This window comes from Artemia franciscana, chromosome 5, assembly GCF_032884065.1.
Source record: "Artemia franciscana chromosome 5, ASM3288406v1, whole genome shotgun sequence".
Lineage (NCBI taxonomy): Eukaryota > Metazoa > Arthropoda > Branchiopoda > Anostraca > Artemiidae > Artemia > Artemia franciscana.
Window position 1 is genome coordinate 10,249,705 of NC_088867.1, and position 20,609 is coordinate 10,270,313.

General features: G+C 36.3%; 1 protein-coding gene across 7 annotated transcripts in view; it reads left to right on the plus strand.

The window, feature by feature from the left end:
- LOC136026965 (E3 ubiquitin-protein ligase NRDP1-like) overlaps positions 1-20,609 on the plus strand; it is a 63,124-nt gene that overhangs the window by 16,233 nt on the left and 26,282 nt on the right. For all 7 annotated transcript variants that reach the window (XR_010617463.1, XM_065703831.1, XM_065703830.1 and 4 more), the window contains one exon: positions 8,435-8,577. Coding sequence is in view for 6 of the 7 variants with exons in the window: in XM_065703831.1 (XP_065559903.1) it covers positions 8,435-8,577 (143 nt within the window). In the remaining variant the exon portion in view is untranslated. The remainder of the gene's footprint in view (positions 1-8,434; positions 8,578-20,609) is intronic.

The window sequence follows — 20,609 nt, forward strand, 5'->3', positions numbered from 1 at the left end:
GGCTAGGATACAATTTACCCTTATTTATATCGACCTGGGCGTTGAAATCTCCTAGTAAAAACACCATATTTCTACCTGGGATCCTGTTTATTTGCTCCTGTGACTGTTAGTAACATCTGATTCACTAGTATCTTTGTCAGTCGGTTCAACAGGGGCATTTACTACTGGAACTGATACCCTGAACTTTTTAGTCATAAAATGAGCAATTTGAATTCTATTATTATTACCCTCCCAACCTAAACAAGACTTAGCAGCTTCCTTTTTCATCTTGAGCCCTACTCCCCTGTCTATGTACCCCATCCTTCCTGCCTGAGTAAACAATTTCTATATCGCCTGATTTCATGCTTCCTACCCCTGGGATATAAGTTTCTGAAACTCCTAACAAGTCCAGTTCAAATCGTCTGAATTTTTCAGTCAAAATGTCAATACGATAGTCATTTTTTTACCGTCGTGACATTCAAAGTTCCAATTTTCATGTTCTTTTAATTATTGAAATTATTTTGGCCTCAGGCAAATCGATGATCCCAGATTCCAGTGCAGGACGGGGAACAACAATTCTTATCAAGTCTACACAGAAGCACTTAAGCTGGTCTAAAGTCCCAAGCTTATTACCTCTAATTCATTATACAGTCATTCCTACAAATACTATGCTACTACGGGGAGGCAACCCATAGTAGATAAAATAGCTGGGAAGAGGTTTTCAGCCCAAAAATGCCCGTCAGAAAAAACCAATCCAGGAAGAACTATCCATTAATCAGAATCCCTTGCGAAGGCTGTATCATTTAATAGAATATAATTTCCTCGAGGGGCTCCACTCCTCAAATGGGAATAGAGTTGACTGCAAGGTTCCCAGTCTTGCAGGTTCCTCAAAAGAGTCAAGGCAGTGCTTTCCAAAGGCCGTTGTCCATAGATCTGTATCTTCGCCCTGCCGCAGTTGTTCTCCTATAGAGGATCCTCCCACGATGATGTTCTGCGTCACCATGCAATTGAACCCATTACTGGGAGACGGTTTGTAACCCATGGGGTGTCTGGAAACACCTTTGGGCACTATTGAGTGTACATTTGAGGGGCTTTCTTCCTGCTTTACCTGTAATTATGGCCCTGGGTGAGAGTACAGCAGTTTCTATTATGGATCCCCGGGACAAGATCTCCCTTGGTCCGTGTCTCCCATGGAGGTATTCTAGAAATCTGTTGGGCACTCCCCTATCGCCATCTGGAGCCATGCCGAATGGCCTGGGGCTAACGGTATGAAGAAAAAACTTGAGAAATACTGATGTAAAAGTTAAACTTAATCAAAACACAATGCGCTCAGAAGGTTTGAAAAATGCTGTATCTCAGGATTGTCTTAGTGTGTCAATTTGCAAATTTCAGAAAATGATGTGGGGGGTTATCAGTGGACGAAAAGGCATTATGCACAACCTACTTCTAATACTACTGCTATTAACACTAGTTTTACCTTTACTTCTACTACTACTACTACTATAACTACTACTTCTATTTTTACTACTGCTAAGGCTTAAAGGCATTAAGGGGGATATATCCAAATTATTAAAGGGAATTTGAACTAAATTAAAGGATACACGTTGCATACAAGTTGTCCAAATGACGAATCAGCAACATCTCAGAAACAGAGCAAATGATTAAGTTTTCCAGGATATGATTAAAGGAATATTCAATTTACCAAAAGGCAATATGTGGATACTATTCCTGCTACTAGTCAGGATTGTTACTTATGGGGAGAGGGGGGACGTCCCCAATTTTTTCAGCCACTTGGTAAAAAAATGAGTTGGTAAGAAGTGGCGTGAAGAGCCACGATTTTTTGCTCCTTTAAACAAAACCTGGAAAATACTTAAAATGTCATCTACAGAAATCTCAAACTTGGTTGGTAAACACAACAGTTTTATCAACTGCTTGTGTGATTTTATGGATGGTGCAACAATTTTCCATTTTATTGAATAGGGAACATGAAGATACAGACATGACGTATATCCCGAAATATTTATCTCGGTTGGTAAATGAGCGGTTTTACCAAGTCGTGCTGGGATTTTATGGTTGGTGTCACTGTTTTTCATTTGGTTAAAGAACATAAAATACAGGTATGATATCTAATAAAACCTTAAACTAGGTTGGTAACTGTAGTAGGTTTACTGACTCGTATCGTGAGTTTGTATACTGTACCAAAATTTTTCCTTCGGTTACATAAAGAACACAAAAATACTTATATAATACATACCATAATTTCAATCTCGGTCGGTAGATCTATTGGTTACACCAACCTGTACAGGGATTTATTGGATGGTGCTACTATTGTCTATTCGGTTAAATAATGAACAGAAAAATAGTTACGTGACGTCTACCAAAATCTCAATCTTGGTTGGTTAATGCAAAAGAAGAAACCACAAACGTGGCTTTGGCATGGTCAAGATAGCTAATGCTGTTAACATCTTCACCAAAAAGGGATTGCCCAGCTTAGCCTCCAAAAAAAAAACTTTTATGAAAACTTTTGTCTAAGAGAACAATCTTTTAGTGATAGGGATTCAAGAAAATCAATTAGTGCTATGTCAGAGGAAAGGGAGGAGCTTCCTGAAAAGGGTTTGGGCCTGAATGACGTTGCAAATTATTTAATTGCTAAGTGACGGGGCAAATTTCTGTTTTGTCACTGCATCAAATAATGAAAAATAGACCCTGGCAACTAATATTTACATTATTTGTGAAAGTGTGGGTAAGAACTTAAATAACTTGAAGTTTTGCCAGCAGCGACACTCAAAGTCGAAACACAAAGAAGTTGAAACTCGAAGTTGAAACACATAATTTTTGAAAATCTGCCTCTTGATTGTCGAGTCGATCACTACCCCAAACAGCAGCCATTCCCACCTAAAGAGAATCATAAATATTATTTTCTTAACATAGGTCCTGAACAGCCGAATCTTGCCAATTTTCCAGGTCAAAAACATGAATCAACGAGCAAAAAAACGCCAAAAGAGAATGAACGCTGGTTTGTATGAAAAATACAGTTAACTTGAGCATAACGTTAGCAAGGACTGTGTGTACTGCTTTGCGTGCACGCTTGACTAAAATACGAAACGAAAGAAGATACTTTTGTTAAAAAAGAAGTATGCTCCTTGAACAAGATGATGAGCCGAGGGATGGAGAACCCTGGTAAAATGAAAGAATATTTTGAAAGTGCTGCTCGTCCATCAGCAGTAATTTATGTGGCAGTTTATAGCAAACTCCAGTACAGTATTGAAAACATGTTGGATGAAAATACTAAGGCCTTGAAAGGAAAGCAAGAATATAAATCAATTGAAAACCGAGGAGGGGTCAAGGTTCTTATGGATGTAGTAAAAATACTAGAAAAACAACACTTAGCTCTTCGTGGCTTGGCTGGTGAAAGCAATGATAATATCCATCAAATTGTTAACCTTGTTGCTCGTTGCGATTCACATTTCAGTAACTGGTTGTGTGAAAGAACTAAGAAAAGGAATACGGTGAACTAACTTGGTGCTGTTTTTGCAAAACCAATTCGTTTAGGTACTGGGTAGTGATATCAAGCGCACAATTATAACTGATGTGAGCAATAGCAGCACATATTCAATTATCGCAGATACCACTCCAGACTGTACGAACAAAGAAAGGCTTGTGAGTTGTGTCAGGTACACTGACTGTGATGGCACCATCCAGGAGAGACTGCTAGCCAGGTTACCAATTGAATCAAAAAAAGGTAAAGAAATTGCCAATAAGTTTCTAGAATTTTTAGAAAAGAAAAAGACAATGCAAAGAGGCTCTTATATTTCAGAGCTATAATTACGCAAGCAATATTTCTGGTGTCCGACAGGGTGTCTAGGAATACATATCAACCGAACTTGGGACACAAGTACCCCACATCCAATACATAGCTCATAGAGAGAACCTTATCGTGGAACACACGTGCAGAAACAATCCTATAGTCTGAGATCTTACAAGAACGAACTGTACATCTTGGAATAAAGAGATTTACTGCTTACAAACAAGCACTGTAGAGGGCTGAATCAGTACTAAAGCTAAAGAATTTGTCAATATCAAAATAGACGTCTAGATCGGATAGTTTATGGCATTGTGAACCAGTTCAGCCACCAATGTGGAAATCTTCGAAGAGCTAAATGAAAAAAATAAGGAAAAAATAAAAAAATAAGCCAAAGTTCTCTACCGTCGTATAGCCGGCTTTGAATTTATTTTGACACTTATTTTCATGCATCAGGTAGTGTTTAGAACCAAGGTTCTTGTGGAAAAGTTTCAGGTTGAACACTTCAATCTGATTACTGCTAACGAAAAACTCAGGGTGACGCACAATATCTTAGTATCTCTCCTTGATGACCTGGATTAGTTGGGGAGGCAGATGGAGGCAGCGAAAATAGTAGTGGAAAAACTTAGTTCAAGCCGATATCAATTTCCGACTTAAATACCGTCCTAAACGTCCATCTACTCGTTATTCAGAGGCAATTGCTAGTTCTGGAGCCAACCCACTGGATGACTGAAAATTATTCTATGGTAAGGAGCTCTGTGGTCTCCATAGAACCCTAGTAAACGGCATGGATGATACAATCTATGACAACTCATCTTTTCAGGGGCCAGCATACCATAGGTTACTGGGCAAAATGGATGACATCTATGAAAACCTTTCCAAACTAGTGAAGGTGTTTTCTGGTTTAAGCTAAGATCCTGCTGAAATAATGTTAGACCTAAGGCATTTCAAACACTTTTTGACCAGGACTGAGGTTGACAGCAAAAAAATCATAAATTGTACCATCTTTGAGGGACTATTCCGTGAAATTAACACAATAAAATCGGTGTTCACAACTCTCAGATCAGTTTGCCAGTGGGTTCTGATAGAACTACCAACTATGGCCACAACAGAAAGAAGTTTTAGAAAACTGGAATGGGTCATAACGTTTATGCACCACGATGAACGATGACCGTTTGGACCACCTTCTCGAGATGTGCTGGTGCTGTGAGACTGACGTTACGGACGACCTGAAGCTCGACGAATTACTTAAAGTCTGACTGTCTTCGAAACCGGGACATATGAGTGTTTAGCTGAAGGTATATATTTGTATTTTCTTTTTGTGTTTAAGCAGTGTATTTTAATTTAAATTTGCCAATTTTTCTCTTCTGAGATATTTTTGTATATAAATCAAACTGTCACTTTTATCCTCATACATTACTCTATTCCTTACTAGGTCACCATGTTGTTGTTCATACACTTCTTATGGAAAAAGAACTAAGCAGCTATTTTTTCACATTATATGATTGTTTAGGCTGAATGGCCATCCTAAGTTCCGTATTAGAAATGGACATTATGTTAATTTGTGGTGAAAACTGTCAGTTTAAATGATCGGCCAATAGGTAAAATCAATCACTCTCCCCCCCCCCTCAAAGATTTTGGCTAGTAATGCCCCTGCATGTAGTAAAGCTACTATCAATTTTCTTTTCCTATATTCACAGTGGCAGGCACTTAAAAGTATCTAATATACCACTATCCATTTACCTTTGAAGTTTTCCATTTCCATTTACTTTCAAAACTTCGAAGTTTTAAATGTCTGTTGAACCCATCTTTTGAAGGAATTAAGAGAAGGATCTTCAGAAATAATATCCTCAGGGAACTGTTCCAGATAAAATTACATTATCAGATGAAGTTCATTCTCAAGTTCTCGGTTCTTAATGTGTCGTCCTTCATATAATTAGACCGAGCTATGTGCCTCTGCGTCTGCCTTGTTGGTTGGACAAAGGGGAGAATAATGCGAGAGAGCTCATCTGAGGGAAGCAAATTTATGTACTTGTAGAAAACAGCTATTGACACTACATCAAACCTTTTGATAAAAGGCCTGAATGAGTCATGTGTGGAAGCACAATTCCTAAAGTACTCATTTCTTGGCGTGTCCTCTCTCAGATACTCGGACTGGCCTGTATACCTTTGCGTCTGCCATGTCGGCTGGACAAAGGTGAACAATGCCTGAGAGCTCGTTTTAAGGAGGTGAATTCATGTACTTGTAGAAAATAGCCATCGATACTATACCAAACGTTTCATTTAGAGGCTGGAGAGATTGATGTGTAGAGGCACAGCTTGCCCTATTTGCTCTATTCTGGATCTTCTGGAGTGGTGCCAACAGCGTTTTTGGGGCACCAGCAAATAGCAGGTATCCATATTCAGCTGTGGGTCTGATGCAGGACTCGTAAAGTTGGATAATCAAGTTGGATTGAAGAGTGTTTCTGCAGCGGAGAGTAACTGCAAGTTTTCTTTCGCAGGTGGTTTTCACTCAATCAAGGTGGTTATTCCCGAATAGAACAGTGGGAAAATGAGTCCCAAGTAGACAGAGCTCATCAATTCTCCTTAAAGTTTCTTTTTTAAAATGAAATATGGGTGTTCATATGGCATCTTTGATCAGGTAGTAAGAAACTCTTTCGATGCAATAAAATTGATCATCCATGTATCACACCCCTTTTCGATTTTATAAGGATCCGTCTGAAAGGAAAGGAAGGCTTGTGTTGGGTCTTCGTGTTTTGGGATGGCTGAGTATGTTACGGTATCGTTGGCAAACTCATGCAAGGGGACTGAAAGGTTGTCTCCTATTCCATATATGATAAGGAAAAGTCAAGGTGCAAAGAGAAAGTTGAACTAAATCAAAAGACACTATGTTCATACAAGTTATCAAAAAGGCGTATCAGCAATATCATAGGGACGACTGGAGCATGAAGTTGAAACATAAAGGGCATGTTTGGGGGGGGATTTTGAAGAAAAAGATAATATATGAATGTTAGTACTACCACTACTGCTGGTGCTGCTATTATTAATGATAATGCTATAAAGTTGAGGGAATTAAGGCAAAAATTTTATGGGATGTTAAGAGGAGTTTGAACTAAATCAAAACATAACCTATATATGCAGGTTGTCGAAAAGATGTATCAGCAATATTCCAGGAATTTCTAAGGAATTAAATTGGAATTTTCATAGCATTATGGAGTGGATATAAAAAAAAGGTAATAAAATTGTAGGAAAATATTTGTGGGATGTTGAACTTAATGATAACACATTATTTGCTTGCAGATTAAAAAAAATTACCTTAGAGCTTAGTTCCTCCTGTGCCACTAGAGGCATCTTGGGCACCCAAAAGGAGCCCTCAATCATTCCTCATATTTGCTGTTGCCTAGACGTCTTCCCATTTGGGTTGGACTGTCGAATTGATAAACTTCAGGTCCTGCTGGTAATATACGACAAAGTATTCTTTTTGACTTTCCTCTTCTTCGGTTTCTTTCTGGTTGCCACTCGAGTACCGTTCCGGAGAGTCTATCCTCTGCCATACAGATAACGTGTCCCAAGAAGCGTAATCTTTGTTGGCGTATGACATCAGCTACCAGGGGCTGATGTTTGATAGAGCAAACTGGCTGGTTAGTTATGTGGTCCCTCAAGTTAATATTCATTATCTTGCGAAGACAGTTTTTTCTCGAAAACGAGATTTCTTTTTTCTTGCTGTTAGTTCATTTTCCAGCATTCACAGCTATAGAGGAGGGCAGAGAGGACGTCACTGTTGAATAGCCTTAATTTCAATTCCAGGGAGTACTTTTTTTTTTATCTCCAGACTGACTCTAGTCGATTAAAAGCTCCCCTGGCTTGTCTAATCCTAGACTCTACCTCATTTTGCTTGATCCAGTTCGTTCGGCTATACTTCCGAGGTATGTGAATTCCAATACTTGCTCTACTGAATTATACCCGCACTTTATGCCAGGTGGTAATTCACTTGTTGCCATGCTTTTTGTCTTGTCCGAACTAATCTTCTATCCCAAAGGACTTGTTTTCTCCTGTATGATATCGAGAAGCTCCTGGATCCTTTCCTTGTTTGCCTTAATCAGGGTGATGTCGTCGGCGAAATCTAAATCTGCTATCTTGGAGCACATAAACGATAACAAGGACAACAAATTAAGTTACATTCCACTGTCTTATACAAAAATATCATTTTTATTCTCCTTGTTGTTTATGCAGACAAATGTGTATGTAAATAGAATGTTTGGTGTTTACTTGTGATTTTTGGCCAGTACAAGGAAGGGAATCACTCACTATTCCTGATTTTATGAGTAAGGAATAGATATATTTTTGTTCGTTTCAGCTCTAATTTTGCCAATTAATTAAATTCCCAGCATAGAATGGTCTGATTAGTTTTTTTGGTGATAAAGTGTCTTTTATGTTTTTTGCTTTAAAAAGGTCCCGGAAGTCTTTGACTGAACATATATATTGCGTGTCTGTGTATATGTGGTGTATCTACTGCAATCGCTATTTTGCTTGTAAGGTTTTCTTTCTTCAAGCTGTGAATTTTTTTGCTGTCAACAAATATGTCACAAAGGTTTCCATTCAATCTAGCATGCTTGACTGTAACTATATTTAACGGTTGTATTTATATTTAAGGCTCCAATATGTGAACATGCTTTCTGTAGAGAGTGTATAGCACCATGGTTAACCAGAAATTGTTCTTGTCCTCTGTGCAGAGAGCCACTAACTATGGCCGATTTGAAGCCAGTGTCAAGGATTATGCGATCTTTTCTTTCGAGGTATTTGAATTTTTTCTTATTTCAAGCTTATGACAGCTTTTCTGAAAAGCAGTTAGTATATATATTCAATCATTGCTGTTTATTCATTTTTAGGAACTCCTTAGGTTTTGAAAGTTCTATAGAATCTAAAGTTATTTGTAGCGCTGCAGTATTTGCACTGTTTTAAAATGTTCAGCTGCGATGACTTTTGTTTTGTGTATTTCCTGGATTCTTTTTTTCTTTTCTCTGTGTTATCTGATCTTAAGAGTCTAAGATCAGTTCAACTAGTCCTTTAGACTTAGTAAATTACGCAGCTACCTCAGATTGATATGCTAATCAACCCTTCTCCTCTGGTCCACACTCCGTAAAGCTGATTGTGTCATGTCCTTACAGCGAATTCCCAAAGTTGCGGGCTCTAAAGAATTTCTAATCCAACTAGTTGAGCCTGCCAGAAAATGTTGATGAGATTAGAATTACAGTTTGCTTCTTTCATTAGGGTTCAAAATAACTATTCTTATCTAGATAAAATAGTAAAAAAAAAACAAATCAAATAGTCAAATAGTCAAGTCAACAGTCAATAGTCAAGTAGTCAAAATAACTACTCTAATTCTTATCCTTAACCCAGTCTTCATTTAGATCTTGACCTGTCAAGATGTCTCGTTTTTTTAATAAATGACGCTTGTGATTTTTTAACTGAAGATGCGAGATCAGCCTGGTTGAACTTTTCTCTAGCAAGTACCAGTGCTAATCCTGGCTTAGGCAACAAGGTTTTAGTTGAAGATATAGTTTTCAATTCAAGGTCTTTGTCTCGTTATTGTTTCTTAGCCTAGAATGTCCCATCTTTATAATGAATGCTACAGAAAATGTGGAACTGGGTCATTCCAGTGTTCCAAGTGCAATGCTTGGTTGCACCTAGCTTGTGCTGGCGCCACAAAAAGTAGTCACCTTAAAAAACTTAAATGGTTATGCATAGAGTGCCAATTATCAATGGTTGTAAATGACAAGATTAATACCATCGATAATCGACCTGAAGTGATCCAACCACTCAAAGCTTAAAAATCCCACCTTATTCCTAATGAAAAAACCATTCAATGAAAATCCAACTAATTCCAATGATAATCAACTTGAAGTGATCGTTCCAATTGATATTATAAATTCACCATATCTATATTGTGTTTCGAATAATAACAAAAATAGATCTCCTGGATCGATTGATTCTGTAAAAATAACCACCTACTATTAACCCCAAATGACCCCACAAATTTCTTGCTCCAGTAAAGATGAATTGACGCATAAAGCAAAAACAGCTATTGTTTTTGAGCCCCATACCTGTGAAGATTGCCTAAAAACAGATGCAGAAATTGTCTATCTCAAGAAACGGATTATTAATCTTGAATTTCTGTATGATAGCTTTTCTCATCTTTACGAGCGCCAGAATAGTGATCTCTTCAAGCAAAAAGAAATCAAAATGTTAAAAGTCAGTTTTCAGCTCGCAATTGTTGAAGCTATACATACTTTAAATAATCAAGCAAGTGCTGGTGAACTTCCTTTGTCAGAGATTTCTCAAAGGGTTAAAAGGGTTACGCAAACTAATCCTACTGACCTCGTTTCAACCAATAACAATTTATTGTTGAAATCCAGTGTCAATGACACATCTTTAAAAAGTGACAATGTAGTTGAACTGACAGGCGGAGATTCTCATCCAATGCAATCAGATAATCAAAAAAATGAGCTCAGTGATTTTACGTGTATTGAACCTAATGTGGTGAGCTTTAGCTTTTTAGAGACTAGATGTATGTCTAGTAATTGTAAATATCTATACATCTGTAAATTTTATGTTTTTAGCCGTTGTACAAATAATCTGTGTAAGTATCCCCATGTTGATATCTGTAAAAAAAAATTCAAGTGGAAGGTGCTTTGGCTGTGCTAAAGCTCATAGTGAATTGCCAATAAGGGGTTGTAGTAAGTTCGACAAAACTGGGCTGCCCAGAAGCCACCTTAATTCTGCTAATTTTAGCAAGCATTTTAAGTCGTGTAATTTTACTCATATATCATCAGGGGAATATATCAGGGGGTATAAAACCCAACCATTTTTAGGGCAGTGCCGAAAGCATTCACGACCCCTTCCTCCCCTGGGCAGTGTGCCAGTCGACTTCCAGTCTTTTCCCCCTGCATTTTCGGCTCAACCATTAATAAACCGTTTCCGATTACGAAATCCCCTCCCTTACCCCTTGTTACCTCCTCCTCCTCCCCAGATACAGAAATTCTATTTCCTCCCCCCTTACAGTATGCCACCCTATACCCTCCCTACTCTGCCACAAACCAGCAATTTCTTGACAGACATAAATCACCATCCCCACCGTGGCAATTACCAAGAAACAGCCGTTTAACAGATCATCTGCATTCTGCTGCGATTTCCAGCCAAGCTAACAATATGCACGTTAGAAAAGAGTGCCCTCCTTCCCAGACCCACGCTCCTATTACTCCCTTCTGGCTCCTACAATTAGCAAACAAACAACTGTTCGCTTTAGTAACCGTTTTACTTTTCCTAAGTTCCTTGTTACGAATGCTGAAAGCCTGAACTTTGACAAAGTGACCGAACTAGAGGCCCTCTCCCAACTACACAAAATTGATATAATTGCTGTAACAGAGATCCAGGCACAGTACCCTGACCTTTTAAAAATCAATAACTGCTCCCAATTCATTAAACCTTGTCCTCATGACCACCCCCCATGTAAAAAGGGAGGGAGAATATTAATATTTGTAGGCTACTATCTCTTCCCTAAATTAATCCATACTCCCAACCTTTCAGATTACGATGGTGAGTGTGAGACCCAAAGTCTTGCCTCACCCTTTTAATTTGATTGTTTTTTGCTGCTTTTATTATTCCCCAGAATCAAAACGCTGCACAAAGACAGTGAATTTTTCAGCAACTACCCTCAATTTAAAACTAATAGTAAAAATACCAACAACCAAAGAAAATAACTCCCTTGATCTGCTTTGCACGGATATGCATACTTTTATTGCTCACCTGTTCCTTTGCCCCCTTTAGGAGGAAGCTACCATTTTTTTTATTAATGAAGCCTCTTTCCAAGTTTAATCATACATTTTCTGTTACCCAATTCTCTTATCATCCAATTTCGGATGAACGCCTCTTCGAGTTTGGATCTTGGATTACAAATTAAAACTGGCCAGCTCTTAAGGGAAATAATGACATTAATGTTAAAGTGTCTTACTTCTAAAATCTGATTAAAGCCAAATACTTAGAATCCTTTCTTGAGAAAAAGGGAAAATCGTGTTCTAATGAGAAACCTTACATTACAAGTCAGTTAAGCAGCTAATTAGGCTTAAAATTAATCTTTTTCACATTGGTAAAACATCTGAAGCTAACTCACTGCGTAAACATACAAAAAAGAAATACCTAAATCTACTTCTGCGTATTACAAATGTAAAGTCAAGGATTTTCTTTTCGACTAAGCCAAAACAGTGGTACAATAGTATAAAAAAATGTGTGGGAAAACACATAGTAATATAGATTTTCATTTACAAGAAGAATCCCTTGCTACAGCCAATGATCTGAATAAATTACTTTCTTCCTTAGTTCAAAACCTCCCTCCCCTCTCTATAAGTACTGATTATGATCTATACTCTTCCAATTTCCCTATTATTTTGCCCTCAGATGTTGAGGCAAAAATTAAGAACATTAAAAAGTGCAGCACCTGTCCACTAGACATCCCAATTGTACTAATTAAAGCCTTTACAGACATACTTTAAGAACCTTCGTCAGTACTTTTTAATGAAATTACCTCTACTGGTAAGTTCCCTGATTATTACAAATTAGGTTTTATTACTTCCGTAAAAAAAGAAGTGTGGCAAACAAGATTTTGCGGGTTTCCGGCCCATTATTCTTATTCCGGTATTTTCCAAGTTATATGAAAGCTTTTTAGCTGATTGGTTGAAAGTAAAAATAATCCCAAATGTTGACCAAAGGCAATTAGGAAGTTTGCGCTTTACCTCTACCTCACACTATCGAGTTCACCTTTTTGACACTATATGTAATAAACTTGAAAAACCCAATACCTGGCTAAATGTTATCGCAGTTGACTTACAAAAAGATTTTAATTTAATTAACCATAATACATTCGTAAAAAACCTAACTATTGACTTCCTAGTTGACCCATATTCAATAAGAATGATTTCGTCCTTCCTTTCTAATAGAACACAAGTCGTCAAATGCCTAAATGCATACTTCGATCCCCTCCCAATTTATAATGTTGTACCCCAGGGAACCCTGTTAGGTCCAATTTTATTTCTTACCATGATAAATAGTCTTGGTGTCGATTTCCGGGACAGGTGGAAACTCGTTGACGATTTAACTGTCTTGGAGACATGTTTCAAAAATCTAAGAAGTAACCCAATGGACATCTTGGAGTCAATGTCAGATGAAGCTGTTGCTAGTGATATGCGAGTCGAACCCTTTAAAGCCAACAGTTTTAACAATATGTTTCCTAAAAACTCCCCCTTCTTTCTCCTGTCCTATCCCCCATGAAAGGTCTGTTAATACTATGAAATTACTGGGTGTTACCATCTCAAGTGAATTACTGTGTTTTCTCTCCTTAAACTCCTTAATAAATTTAAATGTCCGAAATCACATTGTTTGAGGATTTTAGGAGATTTCTCATTTATTGATGGTTGTCATATTAAATATGTAATAAAATAATTAAAAAAGGCACGGTAAACACAATAATAAAATATAAAAAGAACTACATTTAAAATCTTAAAAATTTACATCTCTTGTATCTAATTCACCAATCCTAAGTGAGAAATTTACGCAAATTTTTCGTAAAAACAATATTGAAATTTACTTTGAGTCAACAAGACCTTTGAGTAGTATTCAGAAATTCTGGGTAATATTAGGTTCTCTTAGAATTTTTTAGAATTACTCTTTAGATTTTTGAGACCTGTTTCAAAAACAGTTAAAACGTCATTGAATCTCCACCTGTCCGGGAAATCGACACCCAGACTGTTTATCATGGTAAGATATAAAATTGGGCCTAAGAGGGTTCCCTGGGGTACACCATTATAAATTGGGTGGGTGGGATCAGAGTATACATTCACGTATTTAACGAGGCTCCCGGGACTTTAGATAGTGGTGTTTGCTGCATCATTCCTCGTCCTTTTGGCAAATTTTAAATTGGCTTTACTCTCCGGCAGTCCTAGGAACGGTCTATTGAGAATCGTAATTATTTGATGTGGCTCACAAGCTTAGACAATCTTTTTGCATAGTTTGAGATCAGAGTCATTTTTAACGAAAAAGTTTAAACAAAATGAAAAAAAGAAGCCCTTGAACTAAAAGGGACCTTTTTGCTAATCTTTCAATAAATAAAGAAACGAAAAATTTATATATAAGTTTTATCTATAGCTATACTCCAAAAAAATGAACCGATGGTAAATAATTGTAATAAGGTCTTGCAAAACCATCAGGAGACTAATTTAAACAAAATATCCTGAAGAATAGCAGCATTGAATTCCACTAGAAGAATCATTTTCCAATAAAATAGCTACTCGTGTGTCAAATTAATTTTTTTCTTTTAAATTAAGTTTTTCGTAACTGAGAGCTACTCAGTTTTCTTACATACACTCTGTGGTGAACTATAGAGCATTAATTGTATAGCTAGAATTTGGTATGTGTCTTTTTTTAATTTGTCAGAACCTTATTTTGAGACGTCGGTTTTTTTAGGAAGAGGTTTGTTTTAGAAGGAAAACTGAAAATGCTCAGATTCAAAAACAAAGAGATTTGTCTCAAGGAGCATGATATGAAGACTTTCCTATGCAATTCCTAGATTTAAAGAGTATTCAGAGATTTGAGTATTCAGAGTATTCAGAGATCTAGAGTTCAGAGTATTTGTTCCAATAAGTTTATATATGCATTATCCCTTTCCATCATCCCAGTTAAATTTTCAAGTTGATAGCTCCAACAGCTCTTGATATATTAATTATTAATTTTTCATAGCATTTATAGCCCTTTGAGTCCTGGGGAAGAGATTCAAAATTTCTCGTAGGAATTATATAATTCTGTGGAAAAGGCGTTAGTAAATCTAATTATCCTGGGATTCCTGTCAAGATCTCAGTGTACGACTTTAATAATTTGTTCACTAGGGCATGATATCCATTACTTTCATATACCTACCCGTACAGAGGTGGAAAAGTGGAGTGAGCAATAATGAGAGGGCACAAAAAATCTCTACGAAAGGATGTATTATCAATTTCTACATGAAAGTTCAAAATTACCCACCCCTAATGACAATCCAATCCTTGCTTAAAATGCCCTTAGAAGAATTCCAGCGGTCAATGCTAGCAGGAAAAATTCTCAAAGATTTTACCCTCTGGTAAAATCTATTCGGATATCCATCCTTCCTTCCCATTTTTATGACATATGCATTATTTACATTTTTGAAGGAAATACTTTATACTATTTTTAAGGTCCTAAGCTTAGAAATAAAGTCCCTAAATCTTAGGAAGAATCCAGACGAGTGGCAGTATAACTGCTACTACGAAAAACTCACTGAAGGAAGTTGAAGCCCCTCATCTACTCCACTGTTCAAAACTTCCTTGTTTAATTATTCTGAATATGGATACATGCTGAGCACCAACCTCCTGCATAGGGATACCCGCTATATGCTTGTGCCCCAAAAGCACTGTTGGTACCACTCCAGAAGATTTCGAATAGGGCAAATAGGGCAGGCTGCGCTTCTACACATCTGACTTGCTCCAGCATCTAAATTAAAGGTTTGGTATAGAGTCGACGGCTATTTTCTATATGTACATGAGCTTGCCTCCCTTAAATGAGCTCTCAGACATTATTTCCCTTTGTCCAAACGATAAGGCAGATGAAAGGGCATACAGGTCGGTATAATTTTCTAAATAAGGACACGTCAAGAACTGAGTACTGGAGGAATTGTGCTTCTTCAAATGACTCACTTCAGCCTCTTATAGAAAGGTTTTCTTTTCACCAGACTATCATGAAATTTTAATCGGTTGTCATGCTTCAAAGAACTCTTGAACGATGTTAAAAAAAAAAGATCCTCGGATCCCTAAATCTACTCCCTATTCACATTACCATTATGCATTAAAAACAAAATAAATGAAACAATTAAATTAGTACATGATCTTTGATCTCATTCCTTACGATTTTTTTATATTTACTTACACCTTCTTAACAGCATTAATAATGAATAAAAGAGACACAGATATAATATGCTTTTGAAAATTACATACACTGAAAAAGGAGGGGATAGAGATCAGCTAAAAAGATAACACACTGGATCATTTATTGTCGAATGATTTTTTGACAGGATGAACGAATTTAGGAATATCATTTATTCAAAGCAGAAAATAGAAGATAATTGTTACTTCAATGCCATTTACTTTGTCAGAATTATATACCTATTTTGACAATCTATCCCGCTTAAATCTATTCCTTGGTAATCTATAAACTTAAAAAAAAATATTTTTATTCGTTTTTTGACTTAAATTTAAGGTTTGCGACACAACCAAAATTCGGTTAGTTGAATCGATTCAGAATTCGTGACCATGCGTAAATGGTATTGAAACGGAGATATGATAAAACCAAAGGGGGGAAAGCAACAAAATGAAAAACGAAACAACAGGCCTGAGGCCAGTACAACGAAAGGAAATAACAAAATAAACGATAGGTATTTCACTTGTATAGAACTAAGCGTCTTCAGTGATAAATATAGAAGAAACTAACTAACTGAATAAAGGTAAAGTCTGGAAAAGTCCATAACACGGGAAATTAAAATATAAAACTCTAAAACCAAAAATAAAAAAAAGAACCAAACCTATATATATATACAATTACTATAGTATGCAATGAATACTACTGCAATTAAACACCACAGAATGTTGATAAATAATTATGAAAACAGCCAGATGAATAAAAAATTAAATATTGTGTTGTGAAATAATCCTTCGACTAACATCTATTGCTACCATTTTTCTAGATCTTGTATTGACTTAAGACTTTGAGGAATTTTACAAGACTTACCGTATCTCTGTATACAGGAAGATTATCAAAAATAATGTGTTTTTTTTTATTTTAATGTCTTCTCTAACCTATTGTGCTAAGCCTTTATTATAAGAGATTAGTATGGCCTCCTTACATTGTACAAATGTATCAGGGTAGTGAAAATTTGTTTTGCCCAACCCACTAATGGTTTGTGGAACCTTTTATTGAGCATTAATATTCAATCGATAAGGATAAAATAAGGATAAGGATGGATAATGGATCGATAAGGATAAGGAAGCATAAAGAGCGGGGCGTTGATGAGGAAGCAGCCCCTTTCATATACGAAGTAATTTCTGTTCGTTTTAAGTTTTAGAGTCGCTCCTCACTATTATTTAATTTCTGAACCATTTTGAATCAATGCATGTTTTGATTTGGGCTCTCCGCAGAGAAATAATTAAAAACGACATTTGCGTATTGGCTTTTTTTAGCTAAATGGCTTTCTCATAGTTTTGATCCAATGATTTTGAGAAAAAAATGAACGGGGGAGGAAGCCTAGCTGCCCTCCGATTTTTTGGTTACTTAAAAAGGCAACTAGAACTTTTAATATTTTACGAATTGTTTTTATTAGTAAAAGATATTCGTAACTTATAAATCAGCTTACGTAACGAACTTTTGTATTCTCATGTTTTTATTACATATATGAGGGGGTTCACCCCCTCGCCAGTACCTCGCTCTTTACACTAAAGCTTAAATATTGTCCCAGTTCATTAAGAATGACCCCTGAATCACAAAAGCCGCAGAATAAATAGTTGAAATTACTAAAAATACTTTAGCGTAAAGAGCGAGGTGTTAGGAGGAGGTGAGAACCTCATATGCGTAATAATTTCCGTTCGATTTAAGTTTAAATGCTGCTCCTTACTTCCAGTTGAAAAAACTTTATCATATTTATTTTGTCATTGTTTTTTTTAAATAATGCTAGAAAATCCTGAGCTTCGTTCATGAAAATTTTCTTTCCCCATGACAAATTCCTCCATGAAAAGTTCCCCCAACATATCCTTTCTTTTCAACCCCTCCCCCAACCGAAACATCCCCCTGAAAACGTCTGCACACTTCCCAATAACCATTACTATGGGTAAGCACTGGTCAAAGTTTGTAACGTGTAGCCCCTCCCACGGGAACTTTGGGGGAGTAAGTCGTACCAAAAGACATAGTTTTAAGGTTTTTTGACTACGCTGAACAAAATGGCCATCTCAGAATTTTGATCCGTTAACTTTGGGAAAATAATTAGCGTGGGAGGGGGCCTAGTTGCCCTCCAGTTTTTTTGGTTACTTAAAAAGGGAACTAGAACTTTTCATTACCATTAGAATGAGCCCTCTCACAACATTGGTCACTTGGACCACTGGGTCGATACGATCACTCCTGAAAAAAAAAAAAAAAGAAACAAAAAAACAAATAAACACGCATCCGTGATCTGCCTTCTGGCAAAAACTACAAAATTCCACATTTTTGTAGATGGGAGTTTCAAACTTCTACAGTACGGTTCTCTGATACGCTGAATCTGATGGTGTGATTTTTGTTAAGATTCTATGACTTTTAGGGAGTGTTTTCCCCTATTTTCTAGAATAAGGTAAATTTTCTCAGGCTTGTAACTTTTGATGGGTAAAACTAAACTTGATGAAACTTATATATTTAGAATCAGCATTAATATACAATTCTTTTGATGTAGCTATTGGTATCAAAATTCTATTTTGTAGAGTTTTGATTACTATTGAGCCGGGTCGCTCCTTACTATACAGTTCGTTACCACGAACTGTTTGATCTATATCTATAGCAAAATAAATTAGTACTTTTTCCAAAGTCATAAATCAAAGTCATAAATATTTTTGAGCAACATGACTGCACAAAATGAAGCATTCCAAAAGTTATCTTCTTCTTACTCGAAAAATATCAACTTATTAGTTAATGATAGTTCTACACATAAACTAGGACTATAGCTAGTTTCAACGCAAAGGGGTAGATTCTCGATAATGACTGAATATATTTTACAGCAGTCTGTTTTCATCCTCAACTTTACTTAATCTAACGAATAGTTATAATCTTTATCTTAGCAAAATACTTACTTTAGGAGGAAAGAGGCTCGTAGATTAAGTGAGTTTTTAAAATCCTCTAAGGCTATGAATTTTGTGGCATCCCTTCAAAAATGAAATGACATTTCAACTGGTTCTTTTTCATGTCAAAATGAAACTTGTTACTGTCTAAATTTATCCTCCGGTACTTTAACCATATTTGATGAAAAAAAATAATTTCTGTTTCTGTGTCATAATTCAAAGACATAATTTCTGGATTTTTAAACTACATTTTACAAAATGACGGTCACAAAATTTTGATTGAATTTGTCTGGGAAACCAGTGGGTGTGGGAGGGGGGTTATTCACACGTCAATCAATTTTGACTATTAAAAAGGGCACTAGCCTAGCAAGTTCTAATCAATGAGCCCTTTTCAAAGTTTCTGCGACAATATCAATAAATAATGCATTGTCCCCACATCGCTCTTTACTTAGGCAGCGCTTTTGAGCTGCTAATGATTAATAGATTTAATCTAATAAAAAATAAAACTTCTTTTAAAATTTCCAGGTATTTCTCTAGTTGCCCTCCAATCACTTTTGAACAATTAAAAAGGACACTACCCCTTGCGATTTAAAATCGAGTGAGCTATTTTCGAAGTTTCTACGACAACAATGGCCATCTCAAATTTCTATCAGATTTATTTTGAGGAACTACGAAGTGTGTTGTGGGAGGGGGGGGTGCTATCCACCTTTGGTCACTCTGAATCTCAAATTCACTCATCACTCTGATTAGCGATCCAATGAGCCCCTTCCATGTTTTATACGATCTCCCTTTCTATATAAACCTTAAATGCCCCGGGTATAACTTACAACCCTTTTCCTAAGTGCTGTGGTAGGAGGGGGGCTGCTATCCTCAAAGACATAATTTCTCAATTTTTCGCTAATTTTAACAAAATGGCTGTCTCAAAATTTTGATTGAACGTGTTTGGAGAAACGGTTAGCGTGGGAGGAGGGTTAGTTGCACGTCAATCATTTTCGACTATTAAAAAGGGCATTAGCCCTGTCAATTTCCAATGAATGAACCATTTTCGAAGTTACTACGACAACTGCTTCGATGCGAGTGCCCTGGTCTAAACAAAAACAAAAAATGAATAAATAATACATTGTGCCCAGATCGCACTTAACTTAGGTAGCACTTTTGTGCTGCCTATGATAAGTGGGTTTAATGTAATAAAAAATAAGACTTCTTTCAAAATTTCCAGGTATTTATCTATTTTCAGTTAGAAAAATTGTTTGATGAAACACCATAAATGTTTTTGCAGCCTACATATATCATTCAATCACTTGTTTTTTGTTTAATTTTGCCTGCATAATAGACACTTAAAACGATACCAGCACTACTGAGGGAAATATGACGTATGGGGGCTTTTTGACTGTATTCATTAATATGACGGCATTTAAATGAATACATTTTTCTATAAATTAAAGCTCTTATAGAATTTTTTCAAACTTTTGACATATCTAGATCGTTTTTTTAGGCGACAATATCCCAGAATACACATTTTTCCGATATAGTATGGAGCTGGTTTCGAGAAAAAATACACACTTATTGCTCGTTTAAAAAACCTTAAAAGAATTTCAATTACTATAGATAAACGAGTCTTTTATTTCTTACGTTGATTTTGACTTTAATTAAACATTTTCTGAAAGCTTAGTAACATCAAATATTACTCAAAAAATGGAGAATAGATTGAGACAGTAACAAGTTTCATTTTGATATGTAAAAGAACTAGTTGAAATGTCCTTTCATTTTTATAGGGATGCCACAAAATTCATAGCCTTAAAGGATTTTAAAATTCACTTAATATACGACCCTCTTTCCTCCTAAAGTAAGTATTTTGCTAAAATAAAGATTAGAGCTATTCGTTATATTAAGAAACGTTGAGAATGAAAACGAAT